At 43.3% G+C, this 21,621-nt stretch overlaps 3 protein-coding genes across 3 annotated transcripts; 1 reads left to right on the top strand and 2 right to left on the bottom strand.

Moving 5' to 3' along the window:
* Positions 1 to 4,013: 4,013 nt before the first annotated feature.
* On the top strand, positions 4,014 to 5,299 carry B0H65DRAFT_441349 (uncharacterized protein; the record flags this gene model as incomplete). Its single annotated transcript, XM_062825522.1, has 4 exons — positions 4,014 to 4,114; positions 4,366 to 4,815; positions 5,057 to 5,110; positions 5,218 to 5,299. 4 exons carry the CDS (start codon positions 4,014 to 4,016, stop codon positions 5,297 to 5,299), a joined length of 687 nt encoding a protein of 228 aa, XP_062682834.1.
* Positions 5,300 to 9,199: 3,900 nt separating this feature from the next.
* On the bottom strand, positions 9,200 to 10,607 carry B0H65DRAFT_461333 (putative opsin protein). Its single transcript, XM_062826590.1, has 2 exons — positions 9,799 to 10,607; positions 9,200 to 9,736 (listed from the first exon to the last, which is right to left on the bottom strand). Exons 1-2 carry the CDS (start codon positions 10,341 to 10,343, stop codon positions 9,526 to 9,528), a joined length of 756 nt encoding a protein of 251 aa, XP_062682835.1. The 5' UTR covers positions 10,344 to 10,607; the 3' UTR covers positions 9,200 to 9,525.
* A 2,473-nt stretch (positions 10,608 to 13,080) lies between these two features.
* Positions 13,081 to 13,693, bottom strand: B0H65DRAFT_461341 (uncharacterized protein). The gene has a single exon (XM_062826591.1). It carries the CDS (start codon positions 13,371 to 13,373, stop codon positions 13,140 to 13,142), a length of 234 nt encoding a protein of 77 aa, XP_062682836.1. The 5' UTR covers positions 13,374 to 13,693; the 3' UTR covers positions 13,081 to 13,139.
* Between the last annotated feature and the right edge of the window lie 7,928 nt (positions 13,694 to 21,621).

Consider the following 21,621-nt stretch of genomic DNA (forward strand, 5'->3'; position numbering starts at 1 on the left):
GGAGTAGACGGGGGAGGGTGGGAATCATGTGGCTGCGGAGGGCTTGGTCGGATCCGGCCAGTCAGAAACGGAGATACGCACCTAGACCAGCCAGACTGAGCCAGACAGAGGGCGATTTCCCCGACTTGGCAAGGTGCTCCGCTCCCATTTGTTGCGGAGAAGGAAGATTCTACCCCAAATTCAGTAGAAGCTCCATCGTGGGGAGAGTCTGGAGTGTTGGGTCTGGGGTTGGGTGGAAAGGCGGAGGGTGGTGGAGGAGTGGTCCATCCCATCTCTGTTCAGGGGGGTGGCCTCCTTCTCCATGGGGTCTCCAGGTCGTGGTCATCCTCCTTGGGTCCCATCCATGCAGCGCCATGCACGAGAGATGCAGAATAACGCCGAGCGAGAGAGCTTGGCCTCGAACAGTCTGGTCCGACTCTTTGGTTCCTCTTGAGATGTCTCTGAAATTCTGAATCATACCCCCCTGGTAAGCCGTATCCGTATTGTAACGTCATGTGAAGGAACGCATCCGTACAGCGCTTCTGAACCCCATTTTAATGCGTTACATTCCTTACGCAAAATTACCTAAGAGACAACCGCTGAACCCCCTTCCGTTACTTCCTCCCGGTATGGGATGTCTTGGGTCTCGATCCAGTCCCGAATTAGCATTGTTTGTTCCCGGTCGTCAATCTTCAATGTTCCATTCTTCGATGCGTGTCTTGCCTTTCGCTCTTCTTCAATGGATGCATGGGGCGAGTCCTTGACGACATCATCATCATTTGGAAACTTTCACTTTGATACAAGCCAACCACCCGCCTGGAATGGAAGAGACCTCCAGATCACCCGCATTCCACACCGTTTGCATTTCCGCCTCGGTCAACTGTTCGCGCTCAAAAATAGGCCGAGGCCCAGTCCCACCGCCATGCAACCCCCGGGCCGGAGTCCCGACCATTCAGTTACCAGCCCGACATCACCACCAAGACGTCAAAGCTGCATCTCTTGGGAGAAAGATCCCCTTGGGAGAAAGATCCCCTTGGCTATTATCATTTTCTCTCGCTCTCGTCCCGAATGACTGGTTCCAGTGATAGCTCCCGCGTGATTGATGTTATTAGGCGACCTCTAGGCGCAATTCCCAACTTAGCAATTGACCGAGTGGACGCCCGTCCAGCTCGCGCGTGGGTGTGGTTACATTCCCCTATACAAATGGGAATGGTTCCCTTCTACGGTACGTATTTATTTACGAGCCCCCTTTTCCGGGTCATGACACACACCAAAGATCATTTTGAGAGGATGGCGACAACCATACCATACTTGGCAAACCATGGTGATGGCGACGACGATGACTCGCATTCGTTGATGAGGATGTAGATGAAGGATTCTTCGCTCGGTGCTTCTCATCCTATCCTTTGACACCCTTCCCTTCCATTTTTCTCCTATGTACGACCGGTGCATTTTAATATATCTACGCGTTACACACAATGGACGGGGAGCATTCATCTTTTCATCTTCAGATTGCAGAATCTCAGATAAGGGATGAAAGGAATTGAACGGTCTCTTCCTGCGTATAATTCTGAAAAGACGAGTTGTTGGCCGGCCTACTTGGCCGATGGTGCAGCTTGCCTTTCCGTTACTATTCCCAATCTACCTCCCGCTCCTTAATTGTCCTTGTTATGGATTGCCGCCCGCCGCGGTTCGCTCCCGCCGCATCGCAGCAGGTTGGGGGTACAGAATTTCGCCTCTTTCAACATCATACGCTATAACTTTCATTACATACGACAAGTTTAAGCTCCTCATCCAAGGGCCTTATTCCCTATCCCTAATATCTAATTTCTACCATCCATGAACGCAATCAGATCATCCAACGATCTTCGTTACAGTAGCCAAAAGGTTTTAGGTTTAGGTTCGTGGTTTTATGGGTTGAACAGTCGCACGGACGTGTTCTTACCCCTTCGTCGTCAACCCTTGATGAGGATCTGAGGATGGGGAGACGATCCTGATAATATGATGATGCACCGTTATCCAATACCCACCCAGTAGTATCAGTACCGAATCTTCAGCAGTGATGAAATCTGCAATGGGTTGAACACAAGCAACGAGTATAACGCATTGTTGCAACTCCAGCCTTGTCGTACCACCCATTATCAGAATTAGGGTCCTGGGTCTCCTCGACACAACATGGATCAGTTTGAGGCTGAAGTTATGTATGTGATCATGGTGGCACGCAACACGATACCCTATTTCATCTCGAGGTCCTTCTTTCCCCGCCGGTCTGCTGGCATCATCGGAGTACGTACCGAATGATGCCCAGAACTGACATCGTGGTCGCCAAGGGCCCAAACGAGTCAGGTCTCTCTGCTTGGAGGTTGAGGCCAAGCAACCAAGTTCGCTGTCGTCCTCCCACAAGGAGCCGCACAACGACGTCCAAAAGGTCAACCGTCGAAAATCCCGCCTGCAAGACGATAAGAATGACCCCCTTCGGCAGTACTTACACATTAGTACCGGCGCTTTTGTGGGCGCACTACATACATCATCCATCAGCAACTCAAACTAATCTGGGTAAAGCGTTGTTGAACGCCAACACTGACTCGCATACGGCATACCAACATACGTACCATATCGCGTACATACTCGGGGTTACTTTACTCGGTGTTTTTTTTCTAAATGGGAGCTTCATGTTTGTTTTGGGCATCATCTGTACCGCAACGTGTCGTCGCTTGGTCCGCAGGGCCGGATCTCCTCTTAATCCATCTCTCCCGGCGCTTTGGCGACGGCGACACGGCGACGGCGATGGTGACCATGACAGCGACGTTATTATCAATTAACAATTGGCTGTTCGCTCCCAACAACAAGCTTTCCTTGAACCACAGATCACAAGTGCATCACGACCGAGTCGCGCCGCGCCGCGCCGCTTCTCTGTGTTATGTGAGCAATGTCAGCAATGGTAACAATCGTCGTAACGTCGTTCTTTTCCTTACAGAACGACTTCGACGTTACGACGTGACAACTTACTTTTACTTAGACACCCTCTGGCCCTCCATCTGTTCGTCCCAAAGAAGAAAACCAGAATGCTGCTGACCCCAACATTTCAGTGGAGTCAGGCACCGGGCGCGCCAACCCTAGGACAAGCATGGAAACGTGGTCCGGGGCGACAGGGGAGGGTCGCTTGTAAACGGTCCTTTTCTGGGTCCTCTTCTCGCATCTAGATTGACTCCAAGGCTCCAATGTCTCCATTGTCTTCAGTCTCTCCAGTCCTTCCCCCCAATCCCCTCACTTTTCCCCGCTCGCCCCGACCTCGCGATCTCGTTTCCCCAGATAAACCCCATGATATTGGATCTCTCCATGGTTTTTGAGCGGGCTTCTTCCCCATGGGACGGGTGGATTGACACGTAACGATTGAGGAGACAACGAACGACCAACAGACCTGGGGAAATCCCCGCCCAATACCACCGCACGAAATCGGGTGGGTATTGGTGATTGGAAGTCTAAAAAGCCACTTTTTCATGGCATATGACTTTCATTCTAGAATTCTGGACAACAAATTGAAGACCGGGAACGGGAACGGCGACAGTGGGGCATTCCCATTCCCCCCCCCTTGTTCCTTTTAGCAACAGCACTTCGTCAGCGCTTGGCATCGGGCTTTGCCTGGTAGGCTAAGGAGCTAAAAGTCGTCGTCCATGACATGAGTGGCTGTCCGCTGTAAAACCACTGAACCACCACCGTGGGTTCCCGGCTACCGTTCAGCACCATTTCGTTCAGGTTGCCTTGGCCCAGAATTCGCTAGCTCGCCGAGCCCTTCTGGAGAAAAGCTCTTTTTACCCGGGATCGCCAAGCTCTTTTTACCCGGGATTGGACAGTGGAGATGGAATTTCTTTTTTCTGTCATGCTGCCTTTTTGGCGCTGGGATTTCTCCATCACCGACCGGCGACCACGATAGCCAAACCTGCTGGTAGACATGGCCCTACGCTTCCAGTGCACGAATGCCCTCTGTTTGGAATCAGAGGGGGCTGGACAGCTGAACTTGACACCGCAACAAGATGCCCGGTGGTCATCATTCGATTTCTTACGGCGGTGTACGCAACAGATTGAGGATTGCACCGACAGTTGAAACAGTCGACGTATCCGGCCAGCCTGGACGGTAACCCGCATCATGTGCCCCTGGATATCAAATGTGGTCTCATGTGACGAGGTCTCTTTCTTTGTTGATTTTTCGGCAGCCCACTTGGGGGCTGGAAGCTCCCTTTGTTGCACCTGTCGCCTGATTACTTTCAGTTGTGATGGTGGTTGGCATATTTGTCAAAGAAACTTCGTTTGCCAGCTCGACAGGCTGGAGCACCAGCCCTGTTTGCCCTACCAGTCAGCCGCCTGGCTACACTAACCACGGCACAGCTGTGAAGGTTCTGTGATTCCACACCTGGTTGGGCCTGGATCTCCGAGTGCCCCAGCGCTCTTTTGTTTCGGATCGCAGCTCGTTATTTTCCGGATCTACAAATCAAATCTTCAGGACCGAAGGTGTTCGCACGAGGTCACTCCTGCCAGCCTTGCCATCCACGAGGAATTCCAGCTTGCTCGGCAGCATTCTTCGAGAGACGGACTGCTGAGACGTTTGGCGCTGTGGACGGTTGGACGTGGATGGACACACGGAAAATCAGAGTGGTATCCGTCCCTGTGTATCTACGGCGTGGCAGTAACCGAGGTAAAGGTAGCCAATCCTTTACGCCGACGTGCTTCTTCGGTCTTCCGGCCCCACAGCACGTCTGGTCCCCTTCGAGTTCTTCGACCCCCCTTGGCGTCCAGTCCTTTTCATTTCCATGTTGTGGTCGGGTGTGCCACCATTGGGTACGCGGTGCAGAGGACCGGAGGTTGAGGGCCGGATGTATTCCCTATTCTGTCTTCTTTTCGGGCCGTTCTGGGGGTGTTCTGACCAACAAAATCGGCCACTCTGCAGTACCGTGCCGCGTTAGCAAGGAGGCGTTGGTCATTCGCGATCCGGGAGTGCATTTGTAAATTGCGAAGGATGATTTGTTTACAAACCGAAAAGATGGAGAAGCAGATATCAGTTCTGGATAGTGCCAACTAGGGGCACCCTCTGTCTAGCCATGGCAATGATTCTTGGTCTTGTCATCTTGTGTCGGTGAGTTTCTGCTTTTGTCAACCCCTTTGCCTCCTGACAACTTCATCGTCGTGTGGGTGCTGTCAAACTTCATGCCTGAGGAGCGTGCAAATGCTAACTTTGTCTAGAAATGACGACGAGACAGATGTCATGACCGTCAACATTGCTCCTTCTTCCCAGTTGAGCCAGTCAGCCAGTCTTCCATCGTGATGACGGCTTGACTATCCCAAATTCGACCCAACTTACGTCGCGATCTACTCCTGGGACGGCGACATACCAGGCTGGACTAGCAGCGTCGTGCATCCAACACCAGCATCGACGTCGTCCATCGCCAGAATTCGAGTCGCTTTCGGTATTTGGCACGCTCGAATATCGAGAAAAAAAAAAAAAAAAAAAAAAAGATCGACCTTGCCGCTGTCAACTGAAGCGCCCTCGTTGGAGAAAGGCAGGAAATGCCATTACGATTCTCGACCTGTCGATTCTGCGCGCAGAGTTTGCCAGTTCCGCATGCCGTCTACCCCGCTTGATGACACCAATAAGAAGCAAACCTGTGCTAACCCCAGACGCCACAAGTTTCGGGGGTGGCGTTGGCAGCTTGCTGGGCGAATGCGGGACAGTGGCGGCAGGCAGCCAGGTGAGGGGACAGGTCGAGTTGGAGAAGTTGGCCTTTGTTGGAGTTGACCAGACTTGTCGATATTCCCGATGGCTGGCGATTGAACATCGAAAACGCCAATTGATCGCTGCGGCGGCGGTGGCAGTTTCGGCCGACGAGAAACAGCAACAAAGGTGGCAATTGAGTGCGAGAAAAAAAGGTGAGTGCCGTGGGATTACAAACTGCCGTCTTCCCTTTCCAACGGTTTCGGGAACTCGAAGCGAAAGAACGAACGTGACGAGTGCCTGAAACTGTCCGTCCGGCCCGTTTGACACTTGGTCGTGCAGTGGCCCGTAGCGCCCGGAACCTTCGCCGCGAACGGTCGGGGCTCTGAGTAGCCGCTGTCCGCATTCCGGCGTCTCGTACATCGCCGTCGACGTTGTGCGCACCGAGATTTGTGCTATATGAGGCATCGGACAGTTGCGCTGTGCTCCTCAACACAACGAAGTCCATGCCTCGTACCTCGTGCCTGTCCGTTCTGTGTTTCCTATGTTCAGCAACCACCTCCACTGCACTTATCGTCACGATGTGATCTCAATTGATGAAGACAGCGAGCACTGCGCGTGAACGGTGATCTGCTTGTAACAAACTTCTCTTACAGAAGGTGCTCATCACTTCCTCATCCGGACTAGTTTACCCCATACCCCGGTATCTATCAGCGTAACATTCGTGTTCGTTTATAAGTTGATACGTTGTTACGCATTCGTTACATACGCAGGGCTTCGTTCGTTCCAGTGCTTCGTCATTTCCATTTCATGGAAATATTCTCATTCCATTCTTCACGTCAAACCATCCCTTGAAAAGAATTTCGGTGTCTCAATATCACCAACAAGCATTTTTCTAGACGTCGTTTCCGTCAAAGAAAAAAAAAATAGCAACACCCGGCGGGAACACGTCACAATCCCTTCTGTTAGATCCCGTGAAAACGTGGTTCTTCCGTGTCCGTGTGTTTCAGTTCCGAGTTACTTGTCATTTTTCTACGCGGAACTCTGTAACAACCGCATCATTTTCCAACAACAACCTGAACTGAACAAAAAAGAAAATGAAACGCATGCAATCGAAGAGCGCTCTGTCTCTTGCAAAATGAGTACAAAAATCTCCAAAAGATTTGACGGGTACAACTTCAAACCCCCATGGATGCAACCCACCGAGTTGCCCGCCGTGCTGCCCGTGTCAGTGCGTCAGAGCCCGTCTCGCCCGTCAAATTAGAGGTAGCAACTGCAACCATACCTAGCCTCGCTAGCCTACCTACATTGGACTGAGTATGGAGAAAGGAGGTGGAATACAACGTTTGTTGCTTCCGAAGGGAACCACATTCGTTGATGTCGGTCGTTTCGTAGGTGGTGGTGGTAAAGAGATCCTCTTTTTGCGATCACATCCCCCTTGATCCTGTTCATCTTTCTCGCGACACCATCACTCACAGTGAAGGGAGAGTGGTCGTTGACAACATCGTCTTCCGGGGCGCCCGTTAGAATTGACTGAAGCGCAGCTGTTATTTAAGTCTAGGAAAGGATCTCAATCACCAACTCAAATTTTGGCGGTCTACCTTAAACGCCAAGTTATATCTCAATCATAAAAACGAAGACTTGGCGGTCTACCTTAAATGCTAAATTAAATCTCAATCTTTTTATAAAACTCTAAATTGAATCTCAATCATAACACTCAAATTTTAGCAGTCTACTTTAAATGTTAAATTATATCTCAATCTTTTTACAAAACTCTAAATTAAAACTCTAAGTTAAAACTGAACAAAAAGTAAAATATAGATGAAAATCCAACAAAAAAGAGTTCAAGACTTACAGCGCGAACCCTACCTTAAGTCTCTAGAGAACGAGTTTCCTAAGCCTACTCCGAGGGATAGCCCAAGATTTACCTATGCCTTAATTTCTTTACCTTACTACACCACAGGACTTTTATGGGCAAGTTCCCCCTAAACGGTCTCCCCAAATCGGTCACCCCCATGGTTAATATATAGTAGCTATAGTTAATATTACTCTACAATCGGGTTTATAATTTATATTAAAGTTAGCATATTTATTAAGAGGGTGTTCGAGTTAGTATATAGGTTTTTTTTTTTTATCTACTTATCAGAATCCGGGTCCAGGGAGTCGAAGTCGGTCTAGAAAATCAAGGGTCGGGCCAACGGAGTCGAGGTTTTCCGGGAATAGAAGCCGATCCGGACCAATCCTGCAAGTAAGGGTATAGTTCACTCCCACCTAAGCCATAGAACCATTATGGCTAGTCGTCACCCAAGACTAGTAATAGAGCTTATAGGAAGTGAGCTTATATAGCCGAATTTAACGTCAATATGGTAGTATAATAATAATAGCAATAATAAAGGTAATAATACTAGATATAGTGTTGAAAGTGATGATATTGAAGGTAGTGTTGAAAGTTATGGGATTCTTTTTTTTTCCCTGGTCATAGGCATGTCATGTTCGATCTCAAGTACACTTCCCGTCTTTGTCGGCAGTTAATGAAACCATGTACGATCTGATGAAGCGTGTCTAACCGACGGTATGTATAACACTCTCAACGGCGAGATTGATATACATAGCAAGGCAGGTAAGGCAATAAAACGGCGACGGCAACGGGAACGGGAGCGGGAGCGGCAGGGAAAACACAGAAGCGAAACAATTACACAGTAGTATCCATTCATGAGCAAGTCCATCGTCAAAAAATCATGTGAAGCTCATCTCTCGAGAATGAGGTATCATCAATAAATGGAAACCCTCTCCCCTGAAGTGCACACCGTTGACACAACGGTAGGCCCAACGGTAGTTCCATTTCGAACACACCATAGAAAACATGGACCAAAAATCGCAGTACCTACTGTGACTTCAAATCGGAATGCAGCACCGATTTTCCCGTCCCTGTGACGAAACCAAGTAGAAGTGAGTCCATCGAGCGATCATAGGTACCCAGGCTATCGGCACGCACGTTGAATTTCGTTCTGATCACGATCTTGGAAAGGATGCATATATTCACTGTTTTGGTTCCCATGAAAACGTCAGCCAGTCCTTTTCTTGCTTTGCAATTGACTTGTTAGCGGACAGTCGTCTGGGCTGAAAGACGATACCAGCGGCCTTCAACTTTTGGTCTTCCATCTTCTTGATTTTTCCACATGCCCTGACGGGCTGGCCATCTGAAAGAACCTCGTCTTGAAAATAAAACCATCTTTGCTACAGAGAGGAGATACATTAGCTCTGCCAATTGCCTTCGATCAAGGTTGAAGTTGCATTACAATAGGGAGCATCATCGAGCATGGGATTATGTGATGCTGTAATGCGGCTGTAGTGTCAGTAATCAGATGATGTGATCAAGAGATGGCATGTCGGTATGCTTGGATCAAGTCGATATCGACCTGGTAGGTTGCCCGTCTCCGGATCAATCAAAAATGACGACTCAATGTAGTAGAGGAGCCCAAAGTAATCAAGACAATCGCGAGACAGCAACCATTTTTGTTCGAATGCAATCTTTTATCTGTTGCTCTCGCTGGTATACTCGGAGATGAGCCGTTATTACTATTATACACACTTTTAACCGTAGTAAAAAATGACTGCCAAAGAAAACGTTTGCTTATTCGAGCATTACCGTAATACCATGACCACAACCGCCTTCAGCCTTCAGTGCGGCCTTCAAACACCCACGGGCGAGTTGTTTCATGAACCCATACACTCCATGACTCTCAGATAGCCCTATCACACCCTGACCCAAGACATCTTCCGACAACCTACACCACCATTTCTCGCACTATTTAATCATCATCTTCGACCGTCGCCCTTTAGTCCTCCTCACCGATGCGGATCCTACCCTCAGTAGCGAGGCCATGAGACCAGTAGCCGTCAAGGTCGATATTGGTTTCGGGCATGGCACGATGGCTAAGCAACAACCAGAAGCCAAAGACGGGCTTCGCAAGGAGGTCGAGAACTGTGTAGATCATGATCTCGGTATCGACGCTCGTCTTGCGGGCACCATCGGCGATTCCCCAAACACTGTAAAAGGAGGTGTAGTTAGCATTTAGCAGGATGCAGATAATGATAAACGAAGCACTTACATGGGATACGCAGTCCACAGCAACAGCGTAAACAGGGCCAAACCGGTAAACAGCCTCGAGACACCACGTCCCTTGGCTCTGACAGTCCTGCTGCCATGAAGCGCCACATGCCAAATGACGAAGAGGTACGAGACACAACCAATGGTGTACCAACCCCACTTCTGCGCTGTATTTCCTTCCTCTCCCAGCACCGCGAACAGGCCGCCCAGCACCATAATCACGTCCGCCACAATCGCCATGAGCGTGTGGGCGCCATCAACGCCGGCCAGCAGACACAGGTCCAGCAGCAACAGCGGCGTGGTCAAGGCCCAGTCGACGTAGCGGCCCCAGAACACCTGGCGACACACCTGGTGCGACGTGTCGGGCACGTGCTTATGGTGGTCCCAGACAGTGCTGCAGTTGTACGTGGTGGCGTGGCCCGTGGCCATGGCGAAGTACGAGAGCGAGGCGACGATGGTGATAAGCGTCGTGATGACGTGGAAGAGACGCTTCGAAGTCGGCACGTTCCACGACAAAAGGGCAAAGAGGCCCGACGAGAGAACCATGAGGGCGAAGGTCACCCATAGGGTGCGGTGGCCTGTTTCGCCAACGGTTTGATACTCTGTTGGGGTAGCTGGTTCACGGATTGTTAGTCTGGAATCCAGTCTAGCGGAAGAGAATTAACAGACGGGGACGGGAGACGTACGGATCACGGTCGGGACCGGTCCCGGCACAGAGGTAGCTGGTTCACGGACTGTTAGTCTGGGAATCCAGTCTAGCGGGAGAGAATTAACAGACGGGGACGGGGACGGGGACGGGAGACGTACGGATCATGGTCGGGACCGGTCCCGGCACATAGGTAGCTGTAGTGGATGTGATGGGCCGAAGCATGTCGGCGACTTGCTCTGGATGGATCATGTTGTTTCAAAAGTATCAAGTTCGACTACACGACAAGCCAGTTGGTGATATGTCGATGAAAAGGAGAATAGCGAGGGAACCCGCCCTGATCGCTCAACAGCAGAGGACACACACTTTATTCCTTCCCCTGGACAACATGACGGCACTGCTGCCACTGCACGGGAAGGAGGACAATGCGGAGATGCAGGCAAGTCAGCTGGTGGGCATCCGTAACGGCGACGTCATCCAGTTCCTGTGTGTCACCCGAGATGAAGTCCGACCCGAAGTGGCGCAAGTGGTGCCTTTAAGACGGTCTGCCAATGTGCTTGTGTTTCTTGGACTCGGACGAATGCTGGGAAGCTGCCTGTTGTGCCTGGTGGTGACGGTGCGGGGAACGAGGTAAACAGCATCTGCATTGCATCGAGCGTACGCGTCCAGAATCTCCCGATTCGTTGCCTGGCAAGAGACGCGGGAACAAGATGGGATCTATGTGGACATATCGTCATCCAAGAGTCCTTCTGACTTTTGCTTCCGCTTTGCGCTCCATCTTTGTTGAGCGAAGGCCGGCTTCAACCGGTCCAGACCATGTCACTTCCTGCCTGCCTTTGTAGCCAATGGCAAGTGTGAAATTGTCGATGGGGACCGAGAGGAAGTCGCGAATGGAGATAAGAAGGAGCGACCTGGCTTCGCCATCAGACCTAACTTCAAAGAGACACCAGCTTCGGTGAGCTTGCGATAAGAAGTCGCAAATGGAGAGTACCTAGAAGGAGCGATCTGGCTAGTTGGCGAAAGAACTCCAACAAGAGATTAGCCAGAAATGTTCTGATGAGGTTTGGGAAAGTAAAGAGGATGGGGGGTTAGGGTTGAAAGCGATCCCCATGGGGCCCTAGATGCTATCTGATAAGCCCGATAAGCTGATAAGGTACTGTCGCCGGAGGGTGCCCGCTGGGGCTGTGGCAGTCGTGCAGTGGCCAACTAAAAACACCAACAAGGCGAACCAACCAAAGTGGTAGAATTGGATTGATTGGAAGGTTGAAGAGTGTAAGAGGGAATGCCCCGCCTGGTCTGGCTTAAATACAGGAAAATGGTAGTGTCGGTTGTACCTGCTCACACCAACCTCTCCGAGCTTCCTTCGAATTCCTGAGGTTATTCCAGACTGCGGGGGGTTGTCCCTCATCCTCTTGCCAATTTCCAACCAGCCGAGCAAAACTCATCATTAGTCTGGTGCGGCCTGTCTTGTTTCATGTGCTCTCCGACAAGAGATCCAGTCCGGGTCCGACCCGTCTTGGTCGTCCATAAATCAACGGACGAACCCCGCAGCAGAGAGCTGAAGAGCCTGAAGCCCACAGCGGCCCGAACAACGGAGAGGAGACGACAGAGCCATCATTACTCACCATCGCAACCATTGTGAACGTACTTGAAATGTGTCCCTTATTGTCTTGTGTTTCCTTCGGTACATGAAGAAGGGACCATTTGGTGTCGCTTAGACAAGTTCAACTACAGCCAGAGCCCAATTCGAGCTTTCGTTGACGAGCTTCTTGGTAGACTGTTTCTGAGTTCACCTCCCAGGGACAATGGGGAAGACAACAAGAAATGGTTCAAGGCTGACTTAGAGAGAAACAATAGCGGCAAATTAGTGAGGATACCAGTTCATGGTTTGAGTCGTTGGGTCACTGAGATCCCCTTACCCTAACTGACACCTTAAAGAGTTGACCCGACATCGTTTCAATGAGCTTACTTGTTGCAACGGACAACCACCGGCCTCGACCCTGACCAGACACGGAACTCTTTTGATACAACAGCCCCAGATACCAGAAACCGCCGAGGGCTTCACCCACCAATCTATTAACGGAAAACGCCCATTCGTCAGCATTTTACTCTCTTTCTCACCAAATCAGCACCCGAAACGCCACCGTCAACGAAACCCCGTCCCCTGGCCCTACGTCCCATCTCAACCTCCAAACGCCAAAACCTCCTCATTCCCATCCTCATCCCCATCCCCAGTCCACCACCCCAGCAGCCCACCCAGCACCTCACCCAGGACAAAAAAGCAAAGAAAGCCAAAAGAAAACAACAAAAACCGGGGAATCAAGCTCACCTGCCAAACATCCAACGCCACCCCACCTTCAAATGGCCCGCCCGTCGCGTACGCCACGATCCCGTTCAGCCACGCGTACTTGTCGCTGCTGGTCTCGAACAGGATGTGCCCTTCTCGGTCATCATGATGGTAGAGTTGTCGTCCGTGTGCAGGGTGTAGACGGTGTCCGGGCTGAAGATGCCTTTGCCGTCGGTTAGGCCCCAGTCCAGGCCGATGCCTACTTTTCCCGTGGGTGGGGGTGGGTTTGTGTTAGTGGTCACTCTGCTAAGTCTTGATGGGAAAGAGGGGGAGAGGTAAGGGGTTGGTTGGGCTTGGGATTGGGCTTGTGTTGGTTGATGAGAGTGTCGGAAAGTTGGACAGGAAATAGTTAGGTGATCCGGGGAAGGGAGATCGTACCGTTGAGTTTGGGACCGGAAAAGGTACCGCCGGAGATGGTGAGGAGAGCTCTACTTCCGTAGGGAACATGGCCGAGGTCGGTGCCGGCGGGCATGGTGAGGTTGACGCTGTACAAGTAAGTTAGAGGAGGAGGAGCCGGTGCGGCGAGGACTGGGTATGCAGCACTGGCGGCGAGAGCCAGGAGGGAGAGGAGGTGCTTCGTCATGATGGAATGCAACTTTTCGGTTATGTTACTTGGGATAGTTTCGCGTTGCGTTTAACGAGGGATGGCGCTGAGAAAGCAAGGGGACGTCTTTTAGCTTATGTTCTTTCCTGCTTTTCTTTTCTGATGATATGGCGTTTCGGTAGAACATCATCACTTTCGGGACTCCGCCCGGTTGAGTAGGCGGATAATCTACACAATCACTTGACGGTTGTATTGAAGTTGAACACGGCTGACATCTAGCCTTGTCAACCTTATCGGTAGATTTCCTTATCGTTCCCCACATAGATCATATATATAAGCTCGTAAACTTTACATTCACTCCCTTTCTCCCTTTCTCTTCAATTTAATCAAATCATTTTATTTACCTTTATCTTCGCTCCATATCTTCCACCTCAATAGGTTATAAGCCCGGACTACGCGCGCTCATTTATTATGAATAAGTTAAGTTATTTACTTACTTTAGTTTCTTACTTTCACTTTATTCGACGCGCTTGAATTTATTATCTTACAATATTTAGAAACGCTACGCTACAATTACTTAGCCCATATACATCAAATTAATTTTATTTCAAAGGTCTATGGACTATTCTATATTTCGTATTCAAATATTAAAATACGAGTTTACACTAAAATACGCATTTTTACCAAAATAATCGTTCGTCCGCGTTCAATATAAGGTTATCTTATTAAACTAATTTACGAGAATTTTATAATAAAACTACTAAATCTGTACCTAACGATTAATATTATTAAAATCGTATTTTTAAATGTATATCGAAGACAATTTCTCGTTAGATTTATTTCAATCGCTATAAAATAAATAAAAATTATTTATTTAATTAGATTTTAATTAAAAATATTTGTTATAATTATTATTGGAAGCGCACCGGACGCTGCTTACCTTATAATTCGTCGGCTTCGACCTATCGCAATTTATTATAATTTATCGTTCGTCAGCTCAGACTACGGCTATTATAGCGGAAAGCGTACTGGAATTACCTTGGTTTTTATATTAACAACGGCCCGATTCGGCCTACCTTCTACTTTTAATTTATAAAATTTATTTTTTAATACTATAATACATAAACCCCTAGCTATTTTTTATAATAGTATAACGCTATTAAATAAATATAATATTTTTAGTAATAAGGCCCAGTAATCTCCGGTATTATAGTATTTGTACCGATATAATTTCCGGCTTCGGCCTTTCGCGTTTACGACGGTTAATAAATATTTAAACTACTATAATTTCCTTCGTTTTACGCGAAAAATATAATTTTTATATATAAGAATATTTAGCGAAATTACCCTCAATATACCTTACGTCCCTATTATTATTATTATTTTATTCTTTATTTCGATTTTATTAAACCTTTTTATACTATTTTTATTACCGAACCTTACTAATCTTTAGGGCTTTATAATTATTACTCCCCTAAATTATTCGCATTCTAGTATTTAGGTTCCCTAAGTATTCAATTTGTAAAATTATTCTATAAATTCTATAAACAATTTATAAAAGCCCCCTAATTCTAAAAATTCTATAAATAATTCCAAAAATAATTCGTTGAGTTTTATAAGCAATTTAATAAATTCTAACGGGATTTCCTATAACGCCTTCATTCTCTCTGGGTATTTTATAATATTTTCATTAAATTCTTCTTCGTTAAATATTTTTATTTAATAATATCTAGTATAAGTTTTTTATTCGTTAGAATTAATAATATTTTTAAATTCGGTAATACCGATAACTAGGTACGTTAGAAGAAGGATATTTCGGATTATATTCGAATAATTAGTAAAAGGGACTTCTTCGAATCCTCCGCTAAACTGAAGCGTAAGAAGGACAAGGATAATAAAGCCTATAGGGACTAGTTATAAGCTTGGCGTAAATTTTAATCTAAATATATTACTTTTGTTATTGATTATTACTATTTTATAGGCCGCAAAATAATTAAGGATCCTATAGAGCCTTTTAAAAAACCCGAAACCGTTAAATAAATTTTCAATATCCTTTAAAAATATTATTACCCTAAGGGGTCTACTAATTTCGTACGCCTTTACTACAAATTTTAAAATTTTACCTTAATGAATAATAGCGACGTTTATATTTATACAGACTAATTTCAATAATGATTAAATAATTTATATTTATTAAATAAAATACACGAAATACTGGCGCCCTTACTTAATTATAAATTTTTCTAAAACTTTAATAAAAAAATATAGCCTTTTTATAATAATTTACTTTTAAAACTATAATCTATTCCCTATCTACAAGATTAATAATGATATTATTACCCTAATAATCTCTTTCAATAATATAATTAAACCCGCTACCCGTGACGAAAAATAATTACGTTTTAATTAAGAGGAAAAAGTATTATATATAGCTAAAACTAATATAATTAAAACCGCTAAGAAAAAGAAGACCAAGGTTTTCCCTTAGGCCCCCTATTTAATATATAAAGTCCTATTTTATAATAATAATTAATATTACAAATAGTATCCGGAATTGAATTATAATAAAATTAGAAAATATATATTATAATAATTATTTATAAAAGCTACCCCCGGGCTATACTATATTAATAATAAATACGAAGGTTCTAATCGCTCTAATAATACTACGAAAATAGCGATACCTAGGTATTATAAAGTAAACGAATTATTAAATAATACTAATAAAGAACCCCTACGTAAACGCTAATATCGGGATTAAAAAGTCCTTCGTTTAGTGATTCTAAAGATCAGTATAAATAATACGCTATTATTATTAATTTTAAGGAATCGTTAAACGCAACAGTTTTAGGATACTTTACTATCGTTCCCTTAATTCAATTAATCCTAAGTAATTTAATTATTATATTAATTATAGAATATAAATCTAAAATTTTCTTTAATAACCTCTAATATTCATTCGCTATAAATATAGGCGCTACGCACTATTTAATACATACTATTTAATACATACTAATATAGGGTTCATATCATTATATTCTTATAATGGTTTATTAATTTTTGATATTAAGAATGTTATAATTACTCCTATTAGTATTAGTATATATAAAGTCCCTATTACCGTTAATAATAAGCCTAGTTACCTACTCTTTAAAAATATTTATTTACCCCCTAAATTGTTTATGACTTTATTTCAATTTTAACTTTACAGTAAAAAGGTTTCAATTTTACTATTTTAGAAGAGGGCTAATTCTATAGTATTTTTAACTATAAAATTAAATTTATTTGAATTAAATCCGGTAGCCTTTATTATTTCGATTAATTTATATTTACCTTCTTTCAGGACGTTCGCCGCGCTTTAATTGCCTACTATATTTTAAATAAATATTTATAAATATAGTATGACTAGTTTACTTACCTTAGCGAACGTAATATTAAAGAACTTTAAAAAATATTTACTAGTATTATACTAATTTAAATTATTTGTATATATAAAAATTACGTAGTTAACCGCTTAAAATAAGTATTTTACAAAGGAAAGATCCGCTACGGAATAAGGCCTTTAGAATTTATTTACTTTAATATTTGTAGCCCGTTTTAATATAGAAGCATTTATAATAAGCGTTATTAATTATTTATTATCGATAATTTTACCTAATTCTATTAGGTATTCCCGCTAATTTATAAATCCGATTTCTTCGATACCTTTAAAATATAGGCCGAGAGCGTAGAATGGTTAGAGCGCTAAATTTATAATATTTATTTAAATAGAATAGGAGAGAATTCTAATAACTATTTCTGCTAATAGTATTTAAATTATAATATCGTCTTATATTATATTATAACCGAATAATACTAATAGAATAATATTATAAAACGTTCAAATAGAATTTTTTAGAACGAATTACTATCCTCCTACTATAAATAGGATTATTATCGATATATTAGCCATATTTACTCTAGTCCTTTGATTATATTAAAACCTATACTTTAATTCGGTTATTAGTAAAATATTATACGAAATTTAATTTGGAAATCAGCCCGACTTAATATATTTACGTATCTTCGGCTCTTATAGTTTCTATTATATTTTAAACCGCGAATACCGCGGTAAAATATTACCCCTAAATACCTACTATAGGCTTCTTAATTATAACGGTTTATATAATTATATTATATTTATTAATTTTAATAAACTTTTTATTACTAATAACGTTATCTTCAATAAATAGCCTATATACGTTATTAATTCGGCCGTTTACGGGTGCTCCGGAAATTAGAATAACCCGCCGGTAATTCCCTGTTATAATTGAGAAAGAATTTCTTCTACTATATTATAACCAGGGGGAAATAGTCAGGAATTTATACTAAGTTTAGAAACTCCCTACACTCCCCGTACTCTTAAACTATAAAAGTATTAATAGGATGTACCTAATATTAATTTTATACCAGATTTACTATTATTATTAATTATTATACTACATTTACATTTATTAAACTTAATTACTATACTATGATTACTAACCCCACTATTAGTTATTACGCCGGTTTCTTTATCCCTATTATTAATTATACTATTATTATTAATTTTAAATACTATCGTCGTTGGAAGCGCCCTTTACTTTACTGATTAAAATTATATTTAAATATTTATATTATTATATAGCCTGAGGAAATCGTATTTAAAGTTATTATATTTTAAGACTTTTATATTGCTTTAACGGCTATAGTTACCGCTATAAATAAGGACGAAGCTTTATTCGAACTTAAGAACTACTGATAAATTATAAAGGATATATATTCTTAAATAATCCGCTACAATAAGCAATAAATATAAATCTTTTATAGATAATTTAATTTGGGCTTTAGTACCTAAACTATTAGGCTGGAGGGTATTATTAGAAAAATAGGTATATAAGGTTAAAACGGGCTTTAATAATAAAATTCTATACTATAAGGTATATTAGGTAGTAAGAGGATTCGAATAATAAAAAGATATTAATTATAATGAGACGTTCGTTATAGTAGTTAAATTTATAAATTATACATTAATCTTCGCTATTGCCGCTGCTTTAAATTTAGAATTCGAATAAATAAACGTATATACTACTTTTTTATATAGTACTATTATTGAAGAAATTTATATAGAATAACCCCCCGGCTTTATTAAAAACTTAAATAAAGTTTATTAATTAAATAAAGTATTATACGGCTTAAAATAAATACTACGGATTTAGTATTAAATATTCGTATTATTCTTATAGTAAAAAGAATTCACCCCTCTTACTGTAAACGATAGCGTCTTTATAAAAGGATATACCTATATTACTATTTACATTGATAATTTATTAATCGCTAGACCTTTTAAAAGAGAAATCCGGGATTTAAATAATATACTTAACCGACGGTTTAAAATATCCAATTTAAACCCTTATTTATTCTATTTCGGTATAGTAATAATTAAGGACCATAAATATTGTACTATCTTTTTATTAACGAACCTATATTAAACTAATTATTCGGATTTTTGGATATTAGGACGCTAATTTAGTAACTACTCCTATAAAAATAAATAAAAGTCTAGAACCTATAGAGGATTTCGAATTTAATTCGAAAAATAAATTTTAATACGTAAATACTTTTAGCTCGCTAATATACATTATATTAAGTATTAGGCTAAATATTACCTTCGCTATAGTATTTTATAATAAATATATATTAAAACCTATAAAAACTTATATAACCGCTATAAAACGCATTTTCCGATACTTATAAAGTATTATCAATTTCCGGCTAACTTTTTTAAGACTAATCGAAAACTTTATTAACTTTATAAATATAAAGTAGGTTAGAGACACTTAAAAGCGGAAATCTACCTTAGGATACGTATTGAATATTAGTAATAATATTATTAATTAGAATTCTAAGAAATAAGTAACTATAGCGTTTTCATTTTGCGAAATAGAATTTATAGTATAAACCTAAACTATAAAAGAAGCTATTTAATTAAGAAAGTTACTATAGGAGTTCGATATAATAAAGATACCTCTTATAATAATTATTTATAATAATGATTAAGGAGTTCTCGCTCTTACGAGAAACCCTTAATTTTATATTAGAATTAAATATATTAATACCTAAAAATTCTTTTATAAGGAAAAATAAGCCGTTAAAGAGGTTAACTTTAAATATATTTCTACAAAAGAATAAATAACCAACGGCTTTACTAAACCATTGTTTTATAATATTTTCATTAAATTTAGGGATATATTAGGACTATAGTAAAATACCCCCTCTACTTTCGGCAATTATATTTATTTTTAATAATTATAAACCGATTTATATTCGAAAGGTATTAATACAAACGGTTTTTCCTATATATCTAGCGACTTCTAATCTTAATTATTCTCGGTCCGATAATCTAAATTACAACTTTCGAATTTCCACAAAATTTCCTAGTATAGGAAAATCGTATCTTTACTCATTCTTATTTTTCTCTGTCAATCTCCACTCCCGCATATATTTCTTAGTATTTCTTGAACCGTCTTGACGAGCTCTTTCTAGCTCCGGTCTCGGTTTCTATGTACGACATTTGGATGAAAAGCTATAGGATATTTTCGGAATTGGAATTTAAAAGTCAATATTTCTTATCATTTTCGAAGTATTAACCGCAGAGACCTTTTCTCCCACTAGGTTTTTATTGGCCTATAAGATTCCAGCACCTCTAAAGGCTTAAAAAGAAGAAGAAAGCGACGATCCCATGTACGGATCGAGGGGGAGTATTAAAGTTAAATACGGTTAGCATCTAACCTTATCAACCTTATCAATAGATTTCCTTATCGTTCCCCACATAGATCATGTACATAAGCTCGTAAACTTTACGTTCACTCCCTTTCTCCCTTTCTCTTCAATCTAATCAAATCATTCTGCCCACCTTTGTCTTCGCTCCATATCTTCCACTTCAACAGGTTGGGCGGCGGCTTGGTTGGAGCCTTTTGTCAACCCCCTTAATGAGTAGGGGGTTGAGGAAAGGTCCCACCACCGAACCGCACCACAACCCCCAAGTACACACTTCTAATCGACCGTTAAACGTCGATTCCGATCTGCACACACCATTTGCCTAAATCCGCCAAGACCGAAGTTGCGAATCACACCTCTTTCTGTTGAAGCCATTCCGTGTCGGACCCCTGGGTTTCTCTCCAAGGAGTATGGGACCTGCATATAGCATGCCCGTCAAGGCAGGAACTGGACCAGATGTCTGGTAGCGACAGGCAATTGCGGAATTGCCGTTGGAGACGGTTCCTGATAGATGGATTGCTATCCGAGAGCGAGGTCTAGGTTGATCGCGAAGGTAATCCCGGACTCTACCCAACATTCCCATCAGCCAAAGATTTCCGGCCCTTGCCAAAGGACCATATCCCAACAGAATGTCGTTCAAGCTCTCTCCTACGTACTTCTGTCTTGATATCCTGGTATCTCTCTCTTATCTATCCATCCCCCTCCATCTCTTGACTTCCCTAACCACGATCTGTACTCCCACTCGACTGGGTTAGAAACACCCTTTCCCACCTGAGGCTTCGATGTTTTTCGAATCAACCCGCCAGACCACAGGAGAAATCTGGGGGTTCAAAGGCCGTTTCTAGCCCAGACGATTACTCTCGTTACCTCCTCTTGACCTGATCATCGTCACGACACTTCGCTCTATTCGTGCGGTGTGCCCCAACTGTATGTCCACCGCTCGCTTGGTTCTCAGTTCGACTTGTACACCAACGGGCGCTGAGCTCCAGCGCGCTATCGGTAGCTTTCACGATCATCGAGACAGGGAGAGTGGGCGGTGTCGGGTAGCGACGTAATGAAGATAGGGGGATGTGGTCGTGGTCGTGGTCGATCTTGCGGTGGCAGATGGTGCTCGGGATTCGGCATCATGGTTGGGATCGCGGTCGGTTTCGAACGGGCGACAGAAAGAGGTATTAACCGCGTGTCTTCAGAGGTCAGATTTTCTTATGGCGGTGATGGTTGGTCAAGGAATGAAGCCGAACTCACGAGCCGGAGAGGAAACGGGCCCTGGCCCCTCGCAGAAATGGTTTGGCGTTGGTTTGGGACGGCGGCGATAAGTAGAGACACCCGAGTTTGGAGGAGTAGTTAGGCGCAAGTGGACATGGCCGATGCAGGAGGATAGCCTGAGGCTTGAATACCTTATTCTACACAAGGTGACGCAAGGTTAGGCAGGCTGTCACCGATGCCCACAGTCTGCATCATCTGCAAAGATTTCCGACTGCATCAAAGG

The sequence above is a fragment of the Neurospora tetraspora genome (assembly GCF_033439725.1).
Source record: "Neurospora tetraspora strain CBS 560.94 chromosome Unknown B0H65scaffold_3, whole genome shotgun sequence".
Classification (NCBI taxonomy): Eukaryota; Fungi; Ascomycota; class Sordariomycetes; order Sordariales; family Sordariaceae; genus Neurospora; species Neurospora tetraspora.

Excerpts from the sequence above, each read along its gene's own strand:
- B0H65DRAFT_461341 (XM_062826591.1), bottom strand. The coding sequence starts at position 13,373 with ATGACGAAGCACCTCCTCTCCCTCCTGGCTCTCGCCGCCAGTGCTGCA.
- B0H65DRAFT_461333 (XM_062826590.1), bottom strand. The coding sequence starts at position 10,343 with ATGGTTCTCTCGTCGGGCCTCTTTGCCCTTTTGTCGTGGAACGTGCCG. Across the intron at positions 9,737-9,798 it reads CTGTGGACTGCGTATCCCAT|TGTTTGGGGAATCGCCGATG; the intron begins GTAAGTGCTTCG and ends CTCCTTTTACAG.